At 42.0% G+C, this 22,593-nt stretch overlaps 2 protein-coding genes across 14 annotated transcripts in view; one reads left to right on the top strand and one right to left on the bottom strand.

The window, feature by feature from the left end:
• VEPH1 (ventricular zone expressed PH domain containing 1) overlaps positions 1-22,593 on the top strand; it is a 104,785-nt gene that overhangs the window by 16,551 nt on the left and 65,641 nt on the right. For 7 of the 12 annotated variants that reach the window (XR_003992961.1, XR_003992960.1, XR_003992962.1 and 4 more), the window contains 3 exons: positions 4,287-4,578; positions 7,505-7,720; positions 11,801-11,975. Coding sequence is in view for 8 of the 12 variants with exons in the window: in XM_030496573.1 (XP_030352433.1) it covers positions 4,441-4,578; positions 7,505-7,720; positions 11,801-11,975 (529 nt within the window). In the remaining 4 variants the exon portion in view is untranslated. Of the gene's footprint in view, positions 1-1,393; positions 1,497-3,992; positions 4,025-4,286; positions 4,579-7,504; positions 7,721-11,800; positions 11,976-14,587; positions 15,006-18,639; positions 18,826-22,593 lie in introns of those variants that run through there. The other 5 variants (XR_003992963.1, XM_030496580.2, XM_030496579.1 and 2 more) reach the window with 5 other exon arrangements.
• On the bottom strand, positions 15,656-21,339 carry PTX3 (pentraxin 3). Of its 2 annotated transcripts, none has more exons than XM_030496581.1 (3): positions 20,966-21,339; positions 20,028-20,561; positions 15,656-16,957 (listed from the first exon to the last, which is right to left on the bottom strand). In XM_030496581.1, the coding sequence occupies exons 1-3, from the start codon at positions 21,111-21,113 to the stop codon at positions 16,344-16,346; spliced, it is 1,296 nt and encodes a 431-aa protein (XP_030352441.1). In that variant the 5' UTR covers positions 21,114-21,339; the 3' UTR covers positions 15,656-16,343. The 2 variants fall into 2 exon arrangements, with proteins under 2 accessions (XP_030352441.1, XP_032775984.1); XM_032920093.1 differs by having other exon boundaries at positions 20,028-20,862; positions 20,966-21,050.

Raw genomic sequence — 22,593 nt, 5'->3', positions numbered from 1 at the left:
GTCTGTTCATCAGGTAGAGAACAGGGTCTTTCTGTGAAACTCTTCTGAAGCAGCACATCGAGTACAATATCATTTGCAAAAGGCCAAGAAGGGGCTGCTGTGTTTCAGTGCAACTGATCCAAGGGAGGGTTCGAATTGATCTTCTTCCTAGGGCTGTGTTCCAAATCATGCATGCGGATTTTGTTGTACTGCTTATGGTAGTAATGTTAAAAGCCAAAGCAAAGTTCAGACCCCCTTTGGTATTAATGTAAAATGTTACAGAATAATAGCATTTATTCCTTTGCAGAAAATCTTTACTGAACAAGTTTGCTCACTTGTTCTTTTTCTTTCAAACGGTGTGAGTTTACTGAGGGTTTTTTTTCTTTTTTTTACCTTCTTTCAGGAAGGATAGCTTTCCACTAATACAGAGAGTTCTGTTTTCTCTATTAAAAACAACTGCCTTCAAGTAGAGTAAGCTTTGTATTTTGTCCTAGTAACAGAGCGTTTCATTCAGAGATAAGGCCTCTCTGCATTTAGGTTCCTGTAGTCACCTGACAGAGCCATTGGTAACTTTTAGGCTGCTTTAGTCTGCATTCCTGAAATGCCTTACTCCTGGCACTGCAACTAACAGCTTCAGGTTCACTGCTTGCCACCCCATTCCCTGAGTTTCCACTTGCTGTGCCCTCAGATGCTGCCTGGCATAGCAGGAGAGCAAAGCTTTGTTTAAAGAGCACAAGCTAACCATTGCTGAGGATGTCATTATGGAATCATGAACAGGTAAAAAAATCAGTTTGTGTCAGTGGCTTTTTGAACTTTTATTTTGGATTGCAAATTCCTGCATATGAGTACAATGGACCTATCTCCTCTGTTCTTATGCCATCACGTTCAGTTTGGTGACTGGTGATTTATGCCATAGCGACTGCCAGGAGGATGTAGCCTGTGTTGCTTCCGGGTTTGCAATCTTATTAGCTCTTTTCTCCTTCTGTCCTGTGGCAAATAATCAAACTAAAAATCCTGTGTAATGATATTAATGGATTTGGGAAAATTAAAAACCTCTTACAATAAAGCTTTGGGCAGGTCAAGCATAAGGTGCTGTCTACACTATTGAAAAGAGATTGTTTCATTGAGTAGTTTCCAGAAGGTTCTCAGTGTTTTGCATTGGTTTTGCCCCTTATTTGAAACTTTTGGGGTTTTTTGTTTGCTTTTTTTTTGTTTTGGTGGGTTTTGTGGTTTTTTGGTTGTTTGGGTTTTGGGGTTTCTTTGGTGAGTCTTTTTCTGTTGTTCTTTGTTTTGGGGTTGGTTTTTTTGGGTGGCGTTCCCCCCCCCCCCCCCTCCCCCCCTTCTCTCTCTCCCCTGAAAAATAGCATGAGATGGTTTAACAGGGATTAAGGATACTCTATCTCAATAATTACAGGTGATCTAGTTTGTGGCCATGCCGTACTTTGTTCATGGACTCAAGGAAAGAACTTAAAGCAGTTGGCTGTGAATCCACATGGGCCATCTGGAAGACATGCTTGGTAAATCTCTTCCTGGCCTCAGAATCAGTAAATATTCTATATTAGATTAGTAAGTAAAGACAGCGGGAGAGTTGTCATTTGTGACAGTATTTTAATACATGTTCTCATGTCAAGATGCACCTGGGTTTGATACACATTTGCAGAGCTTCCTGCAGGCTGTCAGAGCTCCAGCGGGCAGGAGCTTTCTGCCTGCCCCACTTGGCATATGCCATCGGGGTGACAGTGGCTGTACACTGCTACAAAGGGTTCATCTAATGCAAGCCTGCGTGGAAAACGTGGTGATGTTCAGGGCCTTAGTTTGTCACACCCAGCCTCTTCATCACTCTGTCCAAATTACAAATAGCCTAATTTTCATGATATCCCCATTTCTCCTGTGTTTTACTTCAGTAATATATGTCAAATCCCTCTTTCCTCTATATAATGCTACAGTGAAATTTTACTCATTGTAAACATAGACTAGGTCATTTAAGTGGTGTGCACAAAGGAAGACTGATCTGGTTCAAGCAACTACTTTTTCCAGTGCATAACCGTTGAAGCTAACTCAAACTCATGGATTAATGAATATCATATTCAGAGTGTGCTTATGTTAATGTCATAATTTTGTCAGGTGCATGTCATGTTGTTGTGTATCTTGTATTCCTGCAGCCACTAGTAGCTAGGATGAAACTTTTAGATTGTTGCATACCTAAATGTAAAGGACATATATATTGCATACATATATTACATGTATGTCATCTGCATTAGGTATGTTTACTTCAGGAAGATATTTTGATTCACAAAACAGCAGCAAACAACAGCATACTTCACAGTTTCTTTGAACGATGCTGTGTTTGTCTTTCCAAACTTCATTATAGAGAAAATATAGATGATGTGGAACAACTCTTCGTGTTGACGGAGTGAGAATGATCACTTATTTACTAAAAGATGGCCAACACAGATGCAGTTAAAGCTAAAGGGAGCTTGAAGTGACCATCAAGCAGAACTTGTTTGGGGTGAGCTCACTGAGCTGTGCAGCAGCTTCCCAGGGCACAGGTTACAGCATTCCCATTTGTCATCTCTCCTTTCATGTGCCTCTGAGCTTACTCAGGGCCATGGCACTATATGTATTTGTGTCCACTTTGGCTGGCAGAAACTCAGCATGCTTCTAGCCAGCGTGGCTGCTATGAGTGCCAGTGAAATGTCCTCTGTGTGGTTCAGCCCTTTCTCAGTAGGGTTGTGAACAGTAGGGTCTTCTACGGCCCTGTGTCCCTCACAGCTCTGCCTGAAGTGCTAGCAGCCTCTGGAGGGCACTGCACTTAGAGATGCTCTTTGGGGCTGAGAAATTGTGGCTTGCTGAGCTGCTTTGTCACTGTGTATAGTTTTGGTGGGAAAGGATGGAAGAAGACAGACTGAGAGGGCTGGGGTTGTTCAGCCTGGAGAAGAAAAGGCTCCAGAGAGACCTTAGAGCAACTTTTCAGTACCTAAAGGGGCCTAGAAGAAAGCTGTAGAGGAACCTTTTACAAGAGCATGTAGTGATAGGACAAGGGGGAATGGCTTTACACTGACAGAGGGGAGATTTAGGTTAGACATTAGGAAGAAATTCTTTGCTATGAAAGTGGTGAGACGTTGGAACAAGTTGCCCAAAGCATCTGTGGCTGCCCCATCCCTGGCAGTGTTCAAGGCCAGGTTGGATGGGGCTTTGGGCAACCTGGTCTAGTGGAAGGTGTTCCTGCCCATGGCAGGGGAGTTGGAACCAGGTGATCTTTAAGGTCTTCTCCAACCCAAACCGTTCTATGATTTTTATGAAGTGCAGTACAATGAGGAGCTGAGGGAGGAGGGATGGCCCTTATCTTTTTTCCTGCTTGTAGGGCCATCATGAAGACCCTTGGAAGACTCAAGGACAGACACTTTCTGCTTGCATGAATTTTACCTGCCTTGGCAAAGTTCAAGGAGGGTGTCCAAGCCCTGTGGGGTTTTCTGGGCTTGAAGGACCCTGTGCTGTTGGTCTCTTTCTCATGTGCACTGAGGTTGGCTGTGAAGACTCTTGCCTCAAAGGTAGAGGGAACCCATCAGCGTGAGGCAAGTCCTGGCAGGTTTGCAACAACAAATAACACTTCAGAGATATGGAAAACCCAAATTTCTCCTGTAATGAAGGCAAATGTCTCCTCTGCAGATGCTTTAAACACCAGAGTTTGGGGGCACAAGTGCAAGGTGGTCCTCTCACAAGTGTGTGCATGATGCTGCGCCCGGCCCCGCTTGGCCTGGCTTTTGATAAATTCCCCAGCCAAGAAGTGCATAGTTTCAGCTCAGCCAACTGTTTGTTTTACATGAGTTGAAAAGACTGCAGGGATCATTTTGGCAACAAAACTGACTGTTTTTCTAAACAAAAATCATTATCTTTTCAATCTTGCTAATAGTGTATTTCTGGAGTCAAGACACAACAACCCAGAAAACAGAGGAAGCAGCTTCACCTGCCTCCTCAACCTCTCCTACTGGAGCTAGAAACCACAGAAAGGCAGTTCAATTAGTCTAGTCACTATCCTGCTCAGGTAATATGCATTGAAATGAAAAATACTTGGGTTTATGTATTAAAAGTTATATATTGTGTAACTAATTTTAAGCTATTTAGTGTTCGAGGGCAAAAGGTCCTTCAACATGCAGTTTGTGCTATGTGCTTAAGGATATCCCTGGATCAGGGCATCCTGTATGCTGCTTACAGACTCTATTTGAAAGGCTTTGCTAATCTGGAATACGACAGTCAATGCATTTGTTAATTCTGCCCCTCACACTCTGTTTTCTTTTTCCTTTTAGATTGGGGCCAAGGAAGTCTTGAAATATGCCCTAGATTTATTCTTCATATTAGATTGATTGCTAGTCCACAGGATTGTTTCCATTCTGTCCTCATCTGAATCATTCATGGACATGGTGCATGCAGAGGTCTAGCTGAGTGGCAGTGAATGCAGCCATGCATCACCTGTTTGGGCTGGTTTTGGCACAAAAGGACCTTTCACGTGCAGGGGATCTTTTCTCATTAGAGGATGCTGAAATTGAAGGAAGCCTCTCAGAAGCTCTTGAACAAATAAGAATAATTAGTTCATCTGCGGTAAGTGAAACACTCTTCTTAATCATATTTCATGAGAATAAATGCGTAAATAAAATATTAAGAGGACATGCACAATTCAAGTTTCTAAAAAACCTGAAGAATGCCAAGCAAAGTGTAATATTTAAAAATGTGGCAACCAAATCTAGTTCCCACTAGCTGGATTTCCTTGAAAGATATTTCAGGTTCATCTTTGTCATAATTTTTATTCAATGCTATTTAAGGCATATTGAAGAGGTTACAGGTGCACTGTATGTACTGTGTGTATTCTGTTTGCAGCAAAAAGTGTTCTGAATGATGCTACAAAAACATCAGGAGAGCCACTGTACACTGGCTCTTCTCTTTAGTCATTTTTTTGACAACAGTTACATCAACACAGTCTTCAGAACATTAATCAAGTTATTTTGGCTATTGCCTCTGCTGTTTGTGATGTACTTCAACTCAGCTAACTGCAGATTATCAGGAACTTTACTCAAATTCCCCCTAATATACTTTTTAAGAGAAAACACTGGAATTCACTACAAAATGCTTTTGCAAACGCAACAGCCTGCGCTAAGCAGCTGAAGCATCCCGCAGAGCCATCCCCTTACCTCGAGCTGCAATTCCCACCAGAGGGCTCCAGAGATCGGGGAGCTGCTCCAGCTCTGCCCCATCCCTGCAGCTTGGCTTTGACATGTATTTCTCCCCAAACGGAGTAATTCCACAGCAGTGTGAACAGGACTGCTCTGCTCTTCATGTCCACACACAGCCAGAGACCAGGATTCTCACCAGGGGCTCGCTCTTGTGCCATCCCAGCCAGTGGCTGTTAATGCGTTCACCTCTTTATCAATAGGTAACCTTATACAAAAGAAAAAGTGTGGTTTTGTTTTTTTAGTAAGTGCATGGATGCAAGCTTGTAGAGGGCTATCTGTGAATAAAGGCAGAAAATTGCCTTGAGACTGACCCAAACATCATGGCTTCCACCTGCAATGTACTGTATCACAGTGCAGTGCAGAATCCCAGGGCTAGTTCTGGAGCCAAGCTTGTGCAAGCTAGTGCTGAACTTGGCTCCAGCCCTTTAAAAATGTACATGCTTTATCTAGCAAAACCAATGAGTTTTAATACTTCAGTCTGTCTTTCATCTTTGTTACTTTTTAGGGTGGAACAGTGTAGGTTAGACTGAGGAATGGTGATTGTGTATTCCTAGTCTTTTAGTTATAGCACAGTGCTGCCATTTCATATCCATGTGACATCTGTGTCAGTAATTACAGGGGATTACAGGATTTTGTGATAAAGCCTATTTAATTAACTTTATTCATGTTACATTGATACTAATTGAAACTAACTCTGTTTACATCAGTGACTCAACATAGAATCATAGAATCATAGAACAGTTAGGGTTGGAAAGGACCTTAAGATCATCTAGTTCCAACCCCCCTGCCATGGGCAGGGACACCTCACAATAAACCATGTCACCCAAGACTCTGTCCAACCTGGCCTTGAACACCGCCAGGGATAGAGCATTCACAACTTCCTTGGGCAACCCATTCCAGTGCTTCGCCACCCTTACAGTAAAGAACTTCTTCTTTATATCTAATCTAAACTTCCCCTGTTTAACTTTGAAGCCATTACCCCTTGTCATACCACTACAGTCCCTAAGGAAGAGTCCCTCCCCAGCATCCTTATAGGCCCCCTTCAGACACTGAAAGGCTGCTATGAGGTCTCCACGCAGCCTTCTCTTCTCCAGGCTGAACAGCCCCAACTTCCTCAGCCTGTCTTCATACAGAAGGTGCTCCAGCCCCCTTATCATCCTCATGGCCCTCCTCTGGACTTGCTCCAACAGCTCCATGTCCTTTTTATGTTGAGGACACCAGAACTGCACACAGTAGTCCAAGTGAGGTCTCGGGAGAACAGAGTAGAGGGTAGGATCACCTCCTTTGACCTGCTGGTCACACTTCTTTTGATGCAGCCCAGGATACGGTTGGCTTTCTGGGCTGCAAGCGCACACTGCCGGCTCATGTTAAGCTTCTCATCAGCCAACACCCCCAAGTCCTTTTCTGCAGGGCTGCTCTGAGTCTCTTCTCCGCCCAACCTGTAGCTGTGCCTGGGATTGCCCCAACCCAGGTGTAGGACCTTACACTTGGCTTGGTTGAACTTCATAAGGTTGGCATCTGCCCACCTCACAGGCATGTCAAGGTCCCTCTGGATGGCATCCCTTCCCTCCAGCATATCAACTGAACCACACAGCTTGGTGTCGTCGGCAAACTTGCTGATGGCGCACTCAATCCCACTGTCCCTGTTGCAAACAAAGATATTGAACAAGACAGGTCCGAACACCGATCCCTGAGGGACACCACTCGTTACTGTTTTCCAACTGGACATTGAGCTGTTTACCACAACCCTTTGCGTGCGGCCATCGAGCCAGTTCTTTATCTGCTGAGTGGTCCATCTATCAAATTGGTGTCTCTCCAATTTAGAGACAAGGATGTCATGCGGGACAGTGTCGAACGCTTTGCACAAGTCCAGGTAGATGACGTCAACTGCTCTGCATATCAACATGATATGAAATATTTGGGACACTGCATTTGGCTGTATTCATTGTGTATATAGCCATTCCAGTTTCAGTTTTAAGATGGTTATGGGAGAAGAGGCCTGTGTGAGTGGTTCGAAGGTGTGCGGCTGCAGTCTTTGCTCAAGACCATGCTTCAAGAGAGACTACTAAAAATCGTTTGATAACACAATACCTTTACAGTAACAAGAACTAAAACCTAAACCAGTGAATTATCTATGGGATGAATAATTTCTGTGTTTAAGCACACTAACCATTCGTTGTAAAGGTGGAAGTGAGAAAATAGTGGACAGTTAGAAAAAACTTTGTCTTCAAGTTAGTTTTGTGGGGCCCTTGAAAAGGGTGGGCATTCATTGGCGTATGTCTTTTCACTTGAACCAGGACTACCAGACCAATGACAATGACCAGGCTGTGGTGGAAATCTGCATCACTCGCATCACCACTGCCATTAGGGAGACGGCATCCATAGAAAAGCATGGGAAAGCCCTTGTGGCTCTCTGGGAGTCATGTCTAGAGCACAACCTGAAGCCTTCTGGGAAAGATGAGGATGCACCACATGCAAAAATTGCATCTGATATCATGAGCTGTATCTTGCAGGTAAGACTGAGCTGAAAGCAAGGGAGCGTAATGCATTTACTGGCTATTCAGTTTTATCTTTTAAAACGCAGTTGTACCTCATGGTTTCTGAGGGAGTATGGGAGTGGTTGCATTTGTTTAGAACTAAGAATATGACCTCAAATGTTAATGTATATTACATGTATATGGCATCCATTGCAGTGATGACTAGAAAGAAATTATCCTCTGGCCGAGAATGTTGGAATATTTTCTTAGAATATTTTACTAAATGTTGGAGGCAGCAACAAGTTCAAAAAGGTATTTTGGTCCTCAAAACATTTGCTAGAACAACAGCTGAAATTGGGCCCTATTTGAACTCAGTAGTCTATGAACTATCATTCCCTTGAGTGCAAGACCTTTTTGAGATAATGGGCTATTCCAAGGCTTTCTAAGAAATAAGCTGAAGGTGAAAAGACATTTAAAGGGGGAGCATGTGGAAATCTGGTATTAAAGCAGGGTGAGTTTGGCAGGGGTTTTTTGCTTTTGTTTGTGGTTTGGGTTTTTTTTAGTTGGGACTGCAGGCAACATCTTTCTTTGTAGAGTAAGGAATATAAATACTGGAGACACCCACAGAGAAACTTCTGTGTAGAGTTATCTAACTGGAAGTGAAAATCAGGGTTGTTTCTAAAGTTTCAGCTGTGGGTACAATTCGTGGCTAGTTCCATGGCAGATGGAGAAACAGTTGCTATGAAGTGCCTTTCTATACAGACTACATACTGATGTTTGCAGTATGGCTTCTGTTTCATAGCTGCTTTACCTCTGCCTCTTAAATCAGATGTGGTTGGTTTTTTTTTATCTTGGTTGTGGGTTTGTTGTGTTTGGGTTTTTTGTTTTTGAGGGTTTTTGTTTTTTTCCTGGGGTTTTTTTCATTAGAAAAACTCAATAGATAGTGGCACAAGTATGGTGCTTGCTTAGCTCCTTGTAGGACATATTGTTCCATAATCTTGAGATTCCTCATCTACTCTGGCTGAAAGTGTTTAAAGTCTAAAAGAAACAAAGAGTTTTAGAAAAAATAACATTAGTGCTGAATTTGCTTCAATTAATTTTTACTTCAGTATGGTCAGTTCTGTTTACTCCCAGTATGTCACTCTGAAGAGGCACAAAAAAGTGTATTATAGCAAAATATTAAAAGAAGGAAAAAACCTCCTTTTCATAAGCCCAGGTTCCTGTTGATTTTTATTTGGGAAACATGGAGATGTATTCTAGCCAGACATTTGGTCAAGACTGTGGATGAGGCTTAGCAAGATTTCTTCTGTACCACACTGGCATCCCTGAGCCATGAACCGTAAACTGCACCCCAGCGCAGGGCGCAGAAGCACATCCTGTGTAGGTCATCAGCGTACCAGGGCTTGCCCTGTGAGTGACTGGCTTTGTCAGGAACCACACTTCCCAATAGGCAACACGTTCCTGGAGGCGTTGGTTGTGTCCCTTTGTGTCTTGAGTCCCTGGAGGTAAGACAGTAACTGTCTTTGGATACCAGTAGCCACACAGCTTAAACTTTCCAGATGAGACACTGTACATCTGTACAGATGTACACACTGTACAAATTTTATCTTTGCAGTACTTTAGCATTCTTATGAAATATGATTTCTAAAGTATGCCATGGCTTGTCTAAGCTCTCAGTTTTTGCTGTTGGCAACTGTATGCCTAAATCAAGATAGCTCATATCCAAATGTTTTGGGGATTGCACTGTGTTGCAGATTACTTCAAGAAAGGGGTTCATTGAAGTGAAATGAGTAAGTTATAAAAGTACATTTACTGCTCTCTGAAACAGAGCTATTATCAGTGAGCTCCTTTGCGTTAAAAAAAAAAAAAAAAAAAGAAACATAAAATGAGTTTTTATACAATACGTGAGGGATAGTTGAAGTAGTAATGAACATCTGACAGCTGGGTTGAATCTCACAGCATGTTTCTGTTGATATTACCAGCAGGGAGGTCTCCTAGGTTTGCAAATGTCACTGTATCGTATTATTGAAATCTGTTTTTCATTGTCACCTTCCCATTTTCGTAAGTGTGCATTCGTGCCCTGATATTTATAATGGAACAAATGAAACCTTTTTCCTTCCATCTGAATTCAAACATTTTCTTAACTAAGTATTTTATCTTTATTGTAGGAAAAAAAACCCAAAACTGTTCTTTGGAATTTTCTTAGATCTTTTAAATCCTAGTCAGAAGGCCAAACCTTATCTTCCCATTCTTTCTGCATGGAGTCCTAGAGTATAACTTGGAGGCAGAATTTGGCTTTACTCAGTAGTGCCTCTCAGCCAAATATAGTGAGGCATTATGTTGATTTAAACATGCTGCTCTATAAAGCTCTATTCATTTTAAGGGCTTTTCTCATTAAAGACGTAGTTCTTGATCATATGGCAGTTGCCATGATGAGCTGTCTTGACACCTATGTGTTGTTGCAGCTCCTTTTTCCTCAGGGGCCAGGAGAAAAGCACTGTCCCAGAGCAGATGCAGTGTTCCATTGCTTGGCAGGTTTCCCTTGCAAGGAAAAAATCATCATAGCCACTTAAACTTGGCTCTTTTGCACTAGTTGAGTAGCATAATGGAGCCTTAATTAGGGTGAGTCCTGCTCTCTGTGAGGCTGATGGCAAAGGCAGTTACTGCTGATGGAGGCACAACTGGCCTAGGAGGAAATGTAGCATCATATATGGAATGATAGATTTGGTTTTTCTCAGGTCCAAATTTATTTGTTCAGCGCTGCTCCAGAATGAGCAGCTGTACTGCCTTTCTTTGCACTATTTTGTTGCTTTCTGAAACATCTGGGTTCCAGTGGCTGCCTGTGATTCCAGATGCTAATTAAATATAATCATATTGCAGGATTATTTTCAGAAACAGTGATGTACTCCACTTTCAAAGAGATGTCCAAATCTGGGTGAAGAGCTGAGAAAAACACTGATTAAGGAGGCTCCAGAGAGAATATAGGTCCTCAGTTACACATAAACATACCATCCTAGTTTCAAGGGCAGTTATGTATGGGAACTTAATGGGCAATAGATGTGTATAATCTGTGCACACAATTTCATGTATACAAATAGCTGCAGAAAACCTTTTCTGACCTTAATGTCAAACCCTAAGTGTATGTGCAGATACCCCTGAGATTGATGAAGCTTGGTGCCATTTTGAGAACAGAAATTAGCAGTCCTGTAAAATTTCAGTTTACCCTGCTGTTCAGCGAAATTGGCTGGAGTTTAAAAAAATAAGTCTTAATTATTACAGGAAAGGGGATGATCAATACTAAAGCTATAACCCGGTGAGCAAGTCTCCCAGTACACTTACTCATGCATACTCTTTTTCCTCATTTGTCCAGTTTGCCTTTGTTTTAGTCCAGTGGCTTATCATGAGATCATATTCTGGGAACAGAGGAGTCCTTTCTTCATGTAGTCTCTGCCAGCACAAAGATAGACCGAAACTCAAAGTAGTAGCAAACACCACTACATCACTTAAACACTTAAGTTTAGATGAGGGAAGCTGTGACTTGCATTGGGGAAGATTCACTCATGCTTGAAATTGTTTCCCTGAGTCTTGAGCCTGCGCTCCAGGCTGGACATGGGCGTGCGGCAGAATGCTGTGACACAGGAACGAAAGGCAGCAATGCCTCTCCTATGCAGGGAGCAATATTTAACAGTCACCAGCATGAGTGACTGTTCCAAGGTGTTTGCTATGCTTTGGGATGAAAATGACCTACTCTGTGTGGATGATGGATACAGCTTCTGCTGTCTTCTCTGAGAGCACCAAACACAAAATGTCTTGTTAGAAATGCTACAGCAATTAACACTTAAGTAGTACACTTCATATTTTCTTCTTCTCTTGCAGAAGTCAAAAATAGGTGCGTCATTAGCATTTCCTGGTGCAGTAATTTTATATTCCTTTACTTGCTCTTTCTTTGGAATATGCCTTCAGTGGTGCTACCAAAATGTAACCTTTCTTGATTTTTTTTTTTCCTTTTTTGACCTGTTGTTTTGATTTTTGTTTTTCTACTCTGATCAGCATGAGACTTTATTTTAATCATTTTTACAGCTCCTTATTTTTCAGTGCTTTTCCATGTTTTTACAGAATTACAACCAACCTCCAGTAATGGCCTTAGCTGTTCCAGTGGCAGTGAAATTTCTTCAGAGGGGCAATAAGGAATTGTGCAGAAACATGTCAAGTTATCTATCCTTGGCTGCAATCGCTAAAGCAGATCTGCTGGCTGATCACACTGACACCATTGTCAACAGTGTCCTTCAAGGTATGAACACACTGAGATTTTGGTTTTAGTCCTGCAGCATGCCCACCATTAGCTTAGTTAGGCATATATACAATTTAACATGCTACATGGAAAAACATCTATGAGACCTGTATATATAAAGCAGACATATGGACGTATCTATAAACATCTAAGACACAATCTAAACCCAGACCATATCAAAGAGTACCTTTCAAGAATATGTGAATTTACTGAACCCTGTTGAATATGGAAGTTCCATTATAGATTGGATGACCCACAGGGCAGGAAACACATCTGTACTTGTGGGTATACCATACTAATGGACTCCAAATTATAAGCCGTGATGTGAAACACTAGTTACCAGGCTCTTATCCTTTCTTTTAGTATCATTGGCAATACTCCAAAATATAAATGGGGATGAAATTAATCCCATTCTGTGGCAAAATAGTCAGATGTAAGATATAAAAGGATTGTAGTGGTTCTTTAATTTTGCCTACATTACTAGCTTTACACAGAACATTGTTGCTAAGCTCTGTACATTTTACTTTTGTGGTTTAGAAAGCCAAAAATATTCATACTTCTACAAAAGGAGGTCCAATTTGGTTGAAGTAGTAAAGTTCATGGTATTTGTTGCAATACAGTGCTACTGTGATAGTAAAATCACTGTTTGTTTTTCTTCAAGTACATATAATAGCTCTTTAGTTATTCCAAGAACATTGTTATGAACGTGTTAAGTCCTCAAATTAAATGTGTGCATTCTGTATTTATTAAAAAAACATAAATTGAGTGTATTATGGAGGGACAGCTAAGCTAGAGAGTAATTTTGTCCTTAAGACATTATGGTAAGAGTTTTTATATTTCTGTCTGCTTTGTTTAAGGACAAATGTGTGATAAACGTGATAAACATGTATAGGCTATGTGATAACACTAATTGAGTAGAGTCCAAGAACAGAATATTGCTAACAACTTACAAAGCCACATGGATAACTCTTTTAAGACTCGTGATGTTAGTATTTATCTGTTAACATTGTGCATTACCACGTGTAACTCAGTGCTATTAATAGACTGAAGCAGGTTTTTTGGTATAGTCATAGGTTTGGGAAAAGTGATACCCACCCACAACTGAAGGTTTCATCATGACTATGCCTGCCCGGTTTTGTGTGTTAATGTTATTCTACCAGCAGGTGTTGCTGTGGACATCAGCTTTGGAAATTCCGGATGGGAAGAGGGCACTTTGACTATTCAAAGTGCTTTGTTTTGCGTAGTGGCTTAATTGCACTGTACATAGTTTGTATTTCAGGCATGAAAATTTGGTTTGCAGTAGGCTAGAACTGCGCTTAAAGACTGAGTGTTTACTGAAGGGAAAAGGAAAGCAAGAGGATAAGCTGCTAAGGCTGAATTTACAAAGCAATGTGGAGACAAAGAGTCCTCTTCTGGTGCTGCACAGACAGGGCTCAGCCTAATGGCACCAGCGAGACTGATAGTAGACTTTGGCCCGTTGCCTGGGAGTGTTTGAGAGCTAACTGGATTTTTTTGATTACCTGGGGCAACTGTTTGGCTGTATAATTAGTTTCTTATCTTATTAGCTAAAGAAGAGCTCTTTAGAAAGAGTGTTTACCTACTCTGTTGTGGTTAGTGTGAACTCAGCTTCTAAACATGCAAGTGTCTGTACCATGCTCTTGATGCTGAGAGGCCCTGTGCTGACACCTTCCATCAGAATAAGGGATCAGGCAGATTTATTCCGGATTCCAGGGGACAGCAGGAAACCTACCCTGCAGTCGTTGCTGTAATCTGAGACTTCCACGGCTGCTCCATCTTCCAGAGGAGCTCAGGCAAGGAATGTGGATGTTGCATTCAGCATAGGCTTGTTAGAGAGCAAAACTGGGCTCAGCAGCATATCCCAGGCATGCATGTCTTGCGCTTGCTCCTTCATTTCTACATTTGCAGTGAAAGAGCAGGGTCGCAGTGGCTTTTTCATGTTTGGAGCCCAAACTCCCTCAAAATACTATTTGTTCAGTGTTTTCCAAACAGGCAAAGTGACCGTTGACAAATTAATATATAGTTAGGCTGGGAAGGAAAGAGAGAAGCATGCTGATGGAGATGACTTGTAGTGCTGGGTAGGAGGGGGTAGACTATGGGAAAGCCTTGCTAGTCCACAGAGGTGATAAATGAATAGCAAAACAGAGGGAAGTTTTGCTATTCGAGTTGTCCAGCTGAGTCAGTGAGAATGAAAGGTCTGGCTTTGCATTTGGTCATTTGCCAAAGCAGAACAGAGATAGGAAAAGGCTACTTCCAAGACAGAGCATTTCAGGTATGAAGTACAGTAAGAAAAGTAACCAGGAAGGACTTCTGGTAATCTTTTTGAGGATTTTGTTTTTTCTGCTTCGTTTCATGGACATTTGTTTTCATTTAACGGAGGGCACTGTATGGAAAGAGGATTTGAGAGCGGTATTGCCCTTGCACAATGTTGGAACATCAAGTGTTTTTTGTAAGTCTGAAGATCTGTTTTCTGGCTGAAATCAGATGAGCAGAGGTAATCTTTCTGTAGTTCAGGTTGTTTACAGCTACAACTTCATTAGGGATTTTTTTTTGTCATACTAAGCATTTATAATTTAGATACATTTTTATTGCAGGTTAATAGGAGAAATTCCAGCAATTGGAGCAGTTATCTTAAATAAACAGTGTTGCCAAAACTTTGGAGCAGGTCATACAACTTGAGGTATGAAGCACAGCCCCCTTGAATGGCATAGTAAGGCGGAAATTACCTTGTCATAGCTTTTTCTTACTACTTTTGTATTGTAGAGGAAGGATCTGGTAGCTGTGTCGTATTTGGGGAAAAGCATAGCAGCAACATGTCAAGAAACTTTTCAAAGTGCATTCTTAGGACATCTGTAGAGAACAAGAAAGACAGAGAAACATGTGAATACAGCAGAAGGGTGGGCTGCTTCCAGTGGAAATAAGAATTGCTTTGAATAAGACATTCTCCACAATAAATTGTTCAGAGGCTTCAACAGGTAGTGAATAAACATTCTTGTCATAAATTATAATGTATCCAGTGAACAACTGTTCATCATTTCTACTTCTGCTCTGTTCTCTACATGCAAATCACCACCAGTATCTTGGCTTTCTGCATCTGCTTCTTAGGCACTGTATCCAGCCCTATGTTTTTATTGGATTTTGGATAAGCTTGTGAATATGAGAGAAGAAAGCTGCTGCCACCAAATATTCATCAATCAGCCTTGTACAAACTTCCTGTTAACACCAAACAAGTTGGTTACTTTGGATATCTAAATGTATCTTAAAATGGGTATGTCCTTCTCAGATGGCCGGCATTATGCATAGGGTATCGACTGGCTATTTTTATTTGGTCAAAACCAATCCTTCCTTCAGCCTCCAACGCACATGTGTCAGTATGTCAAAGCATCTCTTCTGTAAAAGTGACCGTGTCCACATGGGAGAACTAGAGTGGCAGATCCTTGCACGTGGCAGCATTCACAAGAGGGATTGTTATCATGATGGGCCTTTAAAGCTGTCTCTGGCTAATGCTTGGATTTCAGTCCTCTGAGGGTCTCTCCCTTTGTATGAGATGCTTATGTTTCTGTTGGCAGCTAAAACTGCATGGTACAAAGTATGGAAAAATTCCTGATTTATACTTACTTAGTTTCAGAGTTTCAGTTCATAAGAACCATGGAAAGTTTTAGTATAGTAAAGTACCTTTATTTACAGAACAACTTTACAAAAATAATTTCAATAAAATTATCAAAAAGTCAATTTACAATATAATACAGCTGCATTTTCTCCAAATGTGACATCAGATTAAGATGGGGAATATTACTCTTATATGTTAGGTCAGTCTGTGGCATAAATATTGTTTTAAACAGTGAGCTAGTTTTTTTACAGTCTACAAATTGCTAACAATGATTAATAAACACATTTCTTGGTTTATGTGGTTCCTCTGTACAATTCACATTAGTACTATAAACCCCAGTGACTGGAGGAGCTTGGAAGGTGTGCAGCCTTCTGTAGAGACTGGTCAGCTGGATAGGTTTGCCTTGGCAGAGGTGCCAGGGGCACCGTTCAGCTCCAAAATGTCCACAGTGGCACTTGCTTTTATACATCAGAAAACACTGTGCTAGAGAGACAGCAGTCGTCTGACCTCAGGAACAGCTTTTCCAATGTCATGCCTTGATGTATTGTTTTTTCAGTGTTTTACCAAAACAGCAGGCAGAGATCAAATCCCGTTTCTGCAGTACCTCCTTTTGTAAACTTGCAATGCTAATCTTCTTTGGGAATTGGAGCAACATGGGCTCCTGCGTGTTTACTTGCATGGATTGGTGTTCAGCTCTTCATGAAATATGTTCTCTGCTTCAGAAACTGCCTTGCCAGAATTTAAGAAATGTACTGGGCTCCTCCATATAGCAAAACTTCTGTGACTCCCCACCCAATGATGTTGCCCCTCATACTGCATGCATCTTCTCCACTCTGTGCTGCTGTCTCTTTGGCACTGAGTACTCTGTCCCACATGTTAAAGCCAGTTAACTTTCCAGAGAAAGCTAAAGCTTCGTCAAATCCACCTCCAACACAGCAGCCATTCTTTTCTTGACCGATCTGCAAAATCCCTCCGTTTGGAACGGTATGAGCATTGGCAATGTCCGAGGCTGTGGCTGTAAGCTCTCCATTCAGCCACAGGGATGCAGATCCATTCTCCGAGCTCCAGGTGCCACAGAGATGGATCCACTTCCCAGGAACAACTACGTTTTTGACAACTAACTTGTGCTGGTCACCACCAACAACAAGCACTGCAGACTCCTGGCTGAGATAAAGTTGGATTTCATATGGATTTAACTTGGTTCCGTAGGAGAAGACAATAGTTTTGTTCAAAGCCTCAGTCACCTTGATCCAGATACAAGCAGTAAAGGAGTGAAGGGTCATTCCAGCAGTTGGGTGAACACTTCCAAATATTTTTTTTGAACGCATGGGGAATAGAATTGCTGTTTCGCACCCTGAAAAAGTTAGGAAGATTGTTAAGTAAATAAAAACTAGTCTATTTGTACATATACAGTTTAGGACCCTTGACATATGCTCACTTCCGGGCTTTTCAAAGGGAGCTGAGAGCTCAGCTTATCCAGCAGGATGTAGAGATCCTGAAGGATGCTTTGAAGAAGCTGTCAGATCTAACACTATAGCAACAGGTCTAGGGGCTAATCAGGCTGCAGGAACAAGTCTTAGCTCTTCCTTCATTGCAAAAATAGTGTTTTCTATAGTCCTCGGCTGTGCAAAGTGTCATTTACGTTTAATACTGCCTGTCTGCCCTGGTCTTTGCCTGGGGAAGTTGGGCTACCCTGAGGGTCTGTGTGAGGCAGGTGCTTTCTGCTCTGACATGCCTCTTAGGAGAGCTGCTCTTTTGCTGGATCACCTAGAGAATTAGCACTTTACATTGGGTAATTATGTTGGGTAGTTCTTTCTGTTTCATTTAGGTCTTGGTTTAGCCTCTGTGCTATTTTTCAGTGCAGAGTAATAAAAACAGCATTACAGCGTGGTCTATCAAACATCAGGTTTAGATACTGTGCCGTTCCTGGGATAGCAGTGTGAGACTGCTGCTGCAGCTGGGGAAACGGAGCAGCTGGGTAGTTGTGTCTAGAGCAGCATCCACAGCTGTGTCCTGTGGATGTCCCATGGATAACTGGGCAGCAGAGGGGAAGGGGACAGGGGCTAATGAAGAGCAGACACAGGAAACATTGGCAGGAGCATGCTGAGATGTGTGCTTGTTGTAATGACTCCCATTCCTGACTCTGCCTTTAGGGCTATTGGTTGGTGACTTTTGTATACACTGGTTAAGCACAGGAAATGTAGAAAATTACTGATATTCTTAAAACAGTTCAGCTCTCATCTCCAGCTAATCAACATGTTGATAATAGAAATTAGTTAAAAGCTGTAAGAAAAATTAATTAAACTTGGAAAAGTAACTGATGATCACTAAACCCAAGCCATTTTTGGTATTCTGTGTACTGTTCCCTAGCCGTATAGTCTATATATGCTTCATAGTCTAGGTGATGTGGTGGGGGTGGGGATGGGAAGCAGCCCCCTGCTACAATTAGGCTGGTCTGTTTCTTGTTTAAACAAGCTAGAAGATCTAAAATGTCTAAAATGTGTGTGGAAATTTCTGCTTCAGTGAATGAAGGACTTTTTGTGTCCTCCAGGAGTGTGCTGCTGTGTTATTTTGCAGACTGCTTCCTTTAAATTTTGAGCAGATTTTATGTTTCTTCATGGGCTTTTTTGAGGAGGGGCAGGGTCAGTGAGCAACTGTTGGATACTCCTTAAAATGCTACTTAAGAACGCTATTGTGAAAAAGCTTTTAATTAGCAAGCTTTCAGGCTTTATTATCAAGGCCTAAGTAAAATTAAAAACAGCCTCACTGAAGAACAAAAAGTGTGATTAGAAAATCCCTCAAGAGTATGGCTGGCAGTAATTCAAAATGTGAGAAATTAAAGTCAGTTGCTAAAAATTCCCTTGAAAAAAAAATCCAGAGAGACACTCTGGAAGTACTTAAAATATACCCTTTAAATTAAAAAATGTGAACGTTTTATATAAAACCATGTGGGAACCAATGGAAATAATCTGGATTTCCACTGATGAGACTGAGACTGTTAATGCTGATCAAGTTTGTTTCTCTCACCTAGCACAGCATAACTGGTTGCAAGGCTGGCTGTGTTACAGGAGAGAGATAAAGAATGAGATCATGCTTTCTGGAAGGCAAGACGTGTTCGGGGAGGAAAGGAATATGCTGTAAGATCTACCCCCAGTATTGCTGTAATGCAAACATTACTAAAACATTATGACAAATAAAGGAGTAAAAGTAATTTACTTATAAGGCTGAATTCATGCCCTACATGAATGTATAGATTCATATTAGATTGTTTAACACTTTGATGTAAGCTATTGTTATGTTGAGTATGTATTGTAAGAGGCTTGTGTAAGTTGTTGCCTTTGCTTTAGCAGTTAAAAGAAGCACTCCTCCTTGCTCACCCATGTAGGAGCTCACGCTGGTGGTGCCTGCTAAGAGTTGGTGGTGAGGCTGGTGTAACTTCCCGCCAACTTCCTATTCGCACACGCACTGTGGGATTCTGCGAGTGTGAATTTCTGGGGGTTTTAAACTGCAGTAACTAACATTTGTGGAAGTACAGTTATTAAAGATGTCAAAATTTATGAGAGTGAAAAATTTATGAGAGTGATAACTGTCTGGTAGGTAGGTATGATCAGTGTGGTTATATTGGGCATGTAGCAATTTTGCACCCACACTTTAAATAACGGGGGCTGCTCTGCCATACCCAAGTTGCTGTAGCTGCTTTTTGGGCGTAATGTTACACTGTGCAGAAAAATCGATGTGAAATTTCAGATATGAGCTCATCTTTCTATGGCCGCCTTGCCTGCTGACTAGTGCAAACATTTTGGAAGGGGAAACAAAAACCCAACAATACCACAGTGTTACTAATTTTTCCATGCTTGAGGAAATGTTCTGACAGTTGCATGCAGCGAATGTGCCCTCCCTGCTGCGGGAAGCATGCTTAGCTGGTTGGCATCAGCAGTGTGTCCTCAGATCTCACTCTACTGTTGGGCAGTTGGAGTTGGTGAGGAAACAATGCTTGGTTTAGGAAGAGGAAGGAGTGGGTACATGCATGAAGAGAACAGGAGAGCTCAGTGACTACTGCATATGTGAAGGAGTTACCAGCTGGGAAGGTAAAAGGTGAGAGAATATAATTTGTATGTTTAAAATACATTTGTTGCTCTCTGGCAACCATTTTGATCTGGCACATCCTGCGGGAGGTGGAAGCCTTCCTTGATCAAACCCTTCTTTGATCCCACATTTGAAAATCTCAGCACCTCTTTTTAAAGAACAGTTAATAGGTTTACTCCCTATATGTGCAGACTGCCCAAAGCTGCTGTGCTGTTCGTTAAGATTGCTTTGGAGTCATATGCAGAGGAAGATGCTTAAGAGGGGTGTTTATAGGATGTATGTTCTGACAGGGCCACCAAAGAGAGCTCTCTAGTAAAGCATAGCACATGTGGACTTACCTGCTGGCAGTAAGTGCTGAGCTGCCCATTTCTGTGATGCTTTCAGTTCAGTTCTGGTTTGCTGTAGCTCTTTCCACAGGGAGTTCAAAATGGGATCGTCTCCTCTGGAGGGACTAAATTTATCCTGATGAAAAGCTGTTTCTTGAGCCTCCACCTCACACCTCCTCAGCCAACTGCTCTCCAGCCGGCCGAGCCTGCTGGACACATTGTGGCCAAGCAGCAGAATTTGCTCGAGAAGCTTTCCTTGCTCAGATTCATGAAGCCTTTTGGCTTCTCCAGCTAGATCACCGTTCCTCACAAGTGCCTGCTCTACCTGTGACACGATGTGGGAGGTGACTTTCTCAAACGTGGCGGCCAAGGTGCCCGCGAGGTTGGTGGTGAGTTGGCTCAGCTCTGCTTTCAGGGTCTGCAGGTCCACCTTCAGGATCTCATCCATCGCCTGCAGCATGATGTTCTCTTTCATCTGCGAGTTCTCAAGCATAATGAAGAGCTTGTCCCACTTGGTGTGTTCGCGCTGGCAGTCACATGAAACAGCTGGAATGGAAGATACAGATGTTGCTATTCTTTTGTACTTGTATTTTTAAACTGGAGTATTTGACAAAATCTGGCTCCGTGCAAGGCTTATGTGCTCCAGACTGTCAGTGTATTTCTCTCTATATTAAAACAGAAAAGTAAAGGAGTGTGTATTATAGTAATTCTAAAAGTAAGTGTCATTGGCAGTCTTTTGCAGGCAAACTGAAAAATAAAGAGTATAAAGAAAATTCCAAGGCACACCATCCAAGTGCTTTGCATTTGCTGTCCATACCAATCTACTTGTACAAGCGCATGCTTCTTCCTTTGGGGAAAAAAATAATGTTTGTAACAGTAACTGCTACAAGAGCTAGGCAACAAATAATGCAATTCTGCACTTAAAACAAATTTAGTTTAAATCTACTTACTTTCCTCAGTACCAAGAACAGGACTGTCAATTTCATTATCCAGGTTCACGTACATGAGATCATAGTCATCATCTTCATCCAGAACAGAAATAGAAGCCCTGAAAACACAGAACAGGGTAAGCAGAGAAAGTATTTTTTGGGGCAGCATTCTCTAGCTGCTTCCTGAAAATAGCTGTGCTGTCTGGAGCTTGAGTCCAAGTCAGACTTCAGCAGAGACAAGACTGCGAGTGAGACGCAGTGAGCCCCTAGCAAACACTCCGAGCGCCTCGGCTTGAATGAATGAGCAGTGCTAGTGCCAGTGTTGTAATAAGAGCACTTCTGACTGTTGGTTTTGGCTGAGAGGAGAAGGGGGCGTGCAGCTTGCTCAATTCCAGCCTTTCAGGTTTGCGCTGGGGGGAGATGTACAGAATCGCAGAGGGGAAGAAACGGGGAAAGCTGCTCTTGTTAACTGCCACTTCCCCTCTGAGAACAGATTGCTGTAACGTGCAGCAATGCGAGGGGGAGCATGGGGGATGAAATCACTTGGAGTTTGCTGCCTACAAGCACTGGCTGCATTGGTTGTGTTATTTTGTGTTATTTGTGGAAAGGAAAGTGTTCTCCACAAACTCATTTTGTAGTTGGTATGTGTCATTTCTATCAATCCGGAGGGGATTGGTAGAAAAATAAATGTACCTGGAGTTGGTTTGGATACACATGTATGGTTTAACTAAATATTGTAGCTTTATTTTTTTGATAGTTATGTATAGAAACTTCTATTACATACTAACAGTTTACTCTTTAAGCAGTGAAGGAGAACTCATAAAGACAGCTTGTTAGCACTTTGCTTTTCTAGCCCTAATTACCAATAACAACATCATAACTATGTGGGTGATACATCACTGCTAGTATTTTGTTTTGGGAATGTGTAGATTAGCAGCTGCATGATTAGAGTTGTTTCTGTTAACTCTGAAAAAAAATGGAAACCAAGGCACTCTTGAATTAGACGTTAATCTAGTGCTAAGTATTATTGTTATTGGTGTTAATCTGTTGTAAATTCTGTTGTAAATTCTGGAAAGCTTTTTAGTTCCATGGGCCAGTATTTATTTCAGAGGTGCATTGCTTAGGTAAGACTAGGGGTAACATGGTACAAGTTCTATATGGGCTATGAAATAATCAGACAATAACAACAAAAAAAAAAATCCCACATAATTCCATCTAATTTGCAGTCTGTGTTGCCTTTCCATTTGAGTCGGTGGTTTAGCCCCTTATCACTGAACACATAGTGTGTGAAGAGGGCCCTATGTTTCTCTTCTTGCTCATTCTGCCCCTGATATCTGGGCCACAAGTGGGAGGTATGGCTGCATGAGGCAGCAGAGATGGTGTGTCTCAACCATTGCCCCTCCTGCAGTGGGGCTAGGAGGCACTTTGCAGGTGTCACCTTTTGCTGAGGAGGCAGGTAGGGCCAGAGCTGCCTGCTCCCCAGCTGCTCCAGCCTTGCTCCACACATCCCGGGGCAGCCCACCGCTCCGGTGGCTGCAGAAAGCAGCTGAGAGTCTGGTGCTGCTGCACCAGATGCCTCCCAGCATACAGCCTTGCTTCTGCAAACTTGAGCTACCTGCACATTGGACTGTGGGCCACAGTACCATGCT

The sequence above is a fragment of the Strigops habroptila genome, chromosome 8 (genome assembly GCF_004027225.2).
Source record: "Strigops habroptila isolate Jane chromosome 8, bStrHab1.2.pri, whole genome shotgun sequence".
In the NCBI taxonomy this organism is placed as follows: domain Eukaryota; kingdom Metazoa; phylum Chordata; class Aves; order Psittaciformes; family Psittacidae; genus Strigops; species Strigops habroptila.
Note: the sequence above shows the minus strand (reverse complement) of the source record. Positions and strands in the feature narration are given on the sequence as shown.

Bases quoted from the DNA above. Each gene is read 5' to 3' on its own strand.
- PTX3 (XM_030496581.1), bottom strand. From the start codon at position 21,113: ATGCTGCCCCAAAAAATACTTTCTCTGCTTACCCTGTTCTGTGTTTTC. The intron at 20,562-20,965 runs GTAAGTAGATTT...CTTCCATTCCAG, and splicing joins TGTTCTTGGTACTGAGGAAA to CTGTTTCATGTGACTGCCAG. The intron at 16,958-20,027 runs GTAAGTCCACAT...TAACTTTTTCAG, and splicing joins TCAGCACTTACTGCCAGCAG to GGTGCGAAACAGCAATTCTA.